The following is a 4,933-nucleotide window of genomic DNA, read 5'->3' as shown; positions in this document are numbered from 1 at the left end:
TGTGCCATCGCTCAAATCCTCCATTGAAATAATAGTAAGGTCAATATCTTCATTCTTATTTGGGGAACCTTTTGAGTTATAGCTTCGTATTCCCTAATAGTATACTCAACATCAACCTATTCAGATACTGACGTTGCTGGGAATATTTCCAAATGCTGAGAATGTTTATACATTATTTTTTGAGAGAATGTCTATACTTTAGCAACACCAGCAACTAGCTAGCTAGGATAAAGGTCTATGTTGTTGATGGCCTAATTTCCTTGGTAGTTGTAAAAACTCAGCCTTGTATTTACTGTATTGCAACATATATATATAGTAACTGATATACATGATACATGAGAAACTTACCAAGAATAGGAAAGAATAAGAGGATAGGAACATTCCTAAACAGCTAAACTAAGTACAAATTTTTCATGGTAAGATTACATAAAAGATACTATCCTAACAATTACCTAAAAGATACCCTTAAAGTAACTGATAAGAATAGTCATAAATTTGTCACTCAAGAATTCAGTAGTTTGGCAGACAATAATGCTAATACTCCATATACGAAAGAATCAAACTTATTTGTGCACTACGCACTAATTAGAGTATCCTAATAATTTAAACATTGACTTTAGTTTAGTGCACGATATGCATGCATAAGAAGCTGACCTCAATAGTAGAACAAACCCTGTATTTGCGGATATGTCACAGACTCACAGTATGATGACCTTTTTTTGCTGTGAGCCTGTGACTCTGACTGCATTTAGTACAGCGCGCGTCCATCACAGCTGACCTCAAGAGAACTGCTGCGCACTAGTGCTAAGAATGTGTGCCTAAATAGAAGGAGCCTCCAAATCCTCGCGATGCAGCAGTTCTCTTAAGAGTCTCACCTTCCATGTCGAGCCATCCAATGATCGAACGATTTCAGACAGTCAATCACGACCTCCAATATCGAGCAAAAAACTATGCTTAGATCCACCTGCATAATGCAGTAATGGGTAAACAATTGTTATGGCCCATTGTGGAACACTTTACATATGGACAAACTCAATGATGTATTGATACACTCTCCACTTCCAGGGATCCTCCAATTTCCACAGCAGAAGATCCGATTTAACCTGTATAGATCTCCTCATCACCTCCAAAGAGTATCAACTAAAAGAAGCCTACTTTTGATATTAATCTCTAAGAATGGTCTTGGAGCCCGTAAACATTGCCAATTACTCCAATTATACCAACTATTGCAGCCACTATCAACATGGTCCATGAGAAAAACTTCTCTCCATGGCTTAAACTTTGCCCTTGTCCATTCAGCCGTAACGCAATAAGACATGGAAATATGAAACCTAATGATACTGCTGATGTCGCCCCCGTGAACTTGAAAGCAGTCCAAATGCTCGGAATCATTGTTGAACCAAGATACAGCAGGGCCAACAACACAGAAGTTAGTATGTAAAGCCTTTTCCTACTCTCATGAAGAGGTGAATTGCTAAAAAACAAGTCATTAACTGCCTCCCGAAGAGAGAAATGAATAACTGGAAAAACAAGAACAAGATGCAATATGTATCCAATCCTAATAATATAATTCAGGGCAGCACTGTAAGGAATTCCAAGATCTGTATCAAAATTGGTGAGAACATCAGATTCAGTATTCTTCCCGAAAAGCAAATAGCCTGAAAAGGCAGTAAAACCATAAATCACAACAGTGACAAGTGTTGTGATTCTTACTACGCGATTCATCTTTTGAGGAGAACGTCCATCAAGCTCATTATAAATAGGCTGAACATTGAAGTGGCAAACATACGCATTCGTCATCACTGGGATCACCACCAGCAGATTCACAATCGCCTTTTTAGAACTAAAATCCGGTGTCATTCGAGGAGGATCAATCTTCCCTTCAATGACCTTAACAAGTGCAATGGAACACGTAACAACAACAAACACCACCGCAAGAGCAACTGAAGCAGCTGAAGTTAAGCTCAAGGAATCAATCTTCTCCAACGCACACAACGGTGCTAAAAAGATGATCAAAACCACCAAGATCACAAGCTTCCTCTTATCCCAAACCCCATTACCCATCATCTGATCAAACACCCCAATATGATGATATGAACCCGACATTACATCCCCAATAATGATCAAATAAACAACCAAAACCCCTGCATTGTTCACAATAATACAAATCTCGGACAAAATCCTCGCAGGACGGCCTAGGGCAAACTGAACAACCTCTCCATACGATGTTGCTTTACAATGTACCGCGAATCTCACCAGCAATTCGACACTAATCTCCGACAAAACCCCGATAACAACTATCAAAACCATCCCTAAACCTAACCCTAGAACCCCCATTGCAGCAGGCAAAGCCATAATCCCAGCACCAATAATGGAAGTTGTAAGATTAAAAACTGCACCAGGAACCCCTGATCCTTTACCAATCCCACCAACAATCAACGGATAACTAGGATAATTATCAAATTCAGAATCATCAATGTCAACATTACCATCATATGGATCAACCCCATTTGATGGTTTTGTATACCCATTACTAGCAACTGGTATAAGTGTTGATGAATCATTGTTTTGCAATTGTAATTCAACAAATTTTTCTTTAGGAACAGCTGAATACCCACTATCCATTGTCTATAGTACTAACTACTAACAATATAATCAACAATAATAATTCAAAACTATATAATATAATCGAATGAATCAAATAAAAAGATTACAACTTTGAAGTATTCAAACTTACAGATTGACAGATCCAAGAGCAAATATCCTCAAAATCGTAGATTTTGGATGATGGGTTTTATGAAAAAGATAGGAATTTAGAGAAATTTTTGAGTAATTTAGCCTAGATCTGAGGTGGGTCAACGAATGAAATTTGAGAAGATCGGAAAATTATTAAGATAAATTGTATGGACATTCGTAGAAAATTATGTATTGGACGATGAAGATGAAATATGGACCGTCGGATTTAAGGTACAAGGTTTTTTAAATGACAAGCAAGAAGAGCTATTTTTTTTTTTTTAAGAGTGAGAGGAACTTTCTTTGTGAGCAAAGTGTGGTTAGTCTATCTGTCGGTAAGATGTCAAATTTAAGGATCACTTTTGTGAGCAAAGTATATACTTGAATATAACTTGAAATTTCAAAAAGGGGGATTAAAGTGAATATGTAGAAGAGTTTAAAAGTGAGAGAATAATACTAATTTGACTAACTTATCTAATTTATAATTGGTTAATTGATGGTGACAGAAAATTTGGTGAGTTTTGATGTAGATTAGGACTTGAAGCCAAACTATGAAGCTATTCTCTTTGTTTTATAATATAGATTTTTTAAGTTGTCTAAAAAAATTACTATTTCAAATCTTTATAATTTCAGTTCGTTTTTGGTAAAACAGGCCACACATAACAACTGTGCAGCCAATTTATACTCCGTCCTCCTTTCTCCCTCTTTCCTCCTTCCTCAAATCTTCAACTTCTTTACTGCACCTCTTCTTCCTCTTCCTCCTTCCCCGCCCCAATTTATCTTCTTCTCACATTTGCCATCTTCTCTCTCCTTCTCCCAACAAAAATCCCACTCCCTTCTCTTTGTCTCTCTCTCCATTTTTCATTTTCTCTCTCCTCAACTTCATCCACCGTTAAAGCTGCAATGGCGGACCACGAAGAGGAGCACCACGAGTAGTCGTCGTCGTTGATGGAGATCTCCGACAAGATTCACGAAGTTCTTTGAGTTCGCGAATTGTGATTTCCCCGGAGACTAAAGATTGCAGGCGCTAGAGAACTTCAACAACGATTGAAGAGAAGTTTCCAGCGATTTTGGTGTCGCCTTTTCGCCAATTGATGAGGCCATAGGAACCTCCTTCGCGATCAAATGATGGTGGTGCGGTTATGGAAGTGCAGGCCTCCCATTTGAATCAGCGAGTTGAGAGGCTAGTGATGGTGGTTGTTGTTTGAATCGGTGGTTGTGGTGGTGATGGGAGGAGGACGTGGTGGTTCCATGGTTTGATCAAAGAGAGGGAGGGAGATTGAGAAATGGTTTGGTAAAAAATTACCCCTCAATGTTGCAAAAAAATAACCCTTAGTATTTGAAAAAGTAACCCCTAGTTTCAATTAAAGTAACCCCTATTTACTGCATGAGTAACCCCTTATAATTACATAATGTAACCCATACTTTCAGTAAAAGTAACCCCTTAGCATTACAAAAAATAATCCTTAGTTTCAGTTAGAGGTGATCATTTTGGCCCGGCCCGGCCCGGCCCGTTTTTGGGCCGGGTTTTGGGCAGAATTTTTCGGCCCGCGGGCCGGGCCCGGCTCGGTCATTTTTTTTTTGTTTTTGGGCGGGCTTTGGGCAAGCTAAAAACGACTTTTTAGTCTATTTTTTGGCCCGGCCCGTTTTGGCCCGCAAAAGCCCGCTAAGCCCGGCCCGAAATAGCGGGCTTTGGACACAAAAATTCGGCCCGAATTTAGGCCCGGCCCGGCCAATGGGCAAATTTTTTTGGCCGCGGCCCGGGCCGGGATCACCTCTAGTTTCAGTATAGTAATCCCTTAGTATTCAAAAAAAATAACTCCTAGTTTCAGTAAAAGTAACGCCTAAAAATTAGAAGAAAAAAAAACCTTGATTTAACAAAATTAACCCCTGTTACAAAAAGTAGCCCATCTGAAAAACGAATTCAAAAGTAACCACTGTTACGAAAAGTAACCCCTCTGAAAACAAATTCGCACTTGGGCTTTTTTTAGGAGATGCGGGCTTCATTATAAGGCCTAACTTGGGCCTTTTATTAGTTGGCCACACCATTTGTTCAAGGTGTTGCCTGCCTTATACAAAAAGTTTGCCTTATAATTTAGGGGCCGTTTGTTATCGTTTTTTGTTTTCAATTTTCATTTTTTTTGAAAATTAAAAATAAAAAACATGAAACCAAAAAAACGTGATTTTCACTTTTTAGTTG

The 4,933-nt window shown here is 38.7% G+C and overlaps 1 protein-coding gene across 1 annotated transcript; it reads right to left on the bottom strand.

The window, feature by feature from the left end:
* Positions 1 to 267: 267 nt before the first annotated feature.
* LOC104901758 (amino acid transporter AVT6E) lies at positions 268 to 3,377 on the bottom strand. Its single transcript, XM_010689362.4, has one exon. The coding sequence runs from the start codon at positions 2,623 to 2,625 to the stop codon at positions 1,171 to 1,173; it is 1,455 nt and encodes a 484-aa protein (XP_010687664.2). The 5' UTR covers positions 2,626 to 3,377; the 3' UTR covers positions 268 to 1,170.
* Between the last annotated feature and the right edge of the window lie 1,556 nt (positions 3,378 to 4,933).

This window comes from Beta vulgaris, chromosome 8 (genome assembly GCF_026745355.1).
Source record: "Beta vulgaris subsp. vulgaris cultivar EL10 chromosome 8, EL10.2, whole genome shotgun sequence".
Lineage (NCBI taxonomy): Eukaryota > Viridiplantae > Streptophyta > Magnoliopsida > Caryophyllales > Amaranthaceae > Beta > Beta vulgaris.
This window is presented reverse-complemented; position numbering and strand designations above follow the sequence as displayed.

Coding starts and splice junctions, on each gene's coding strand:
- LOC104901758 (XM_010689362.4), bottom strand. CDS start 2,625: ATGGATAGTGGGTATTCAGCTGTTCCTAAAGAAAAATTTGTTGAATTA.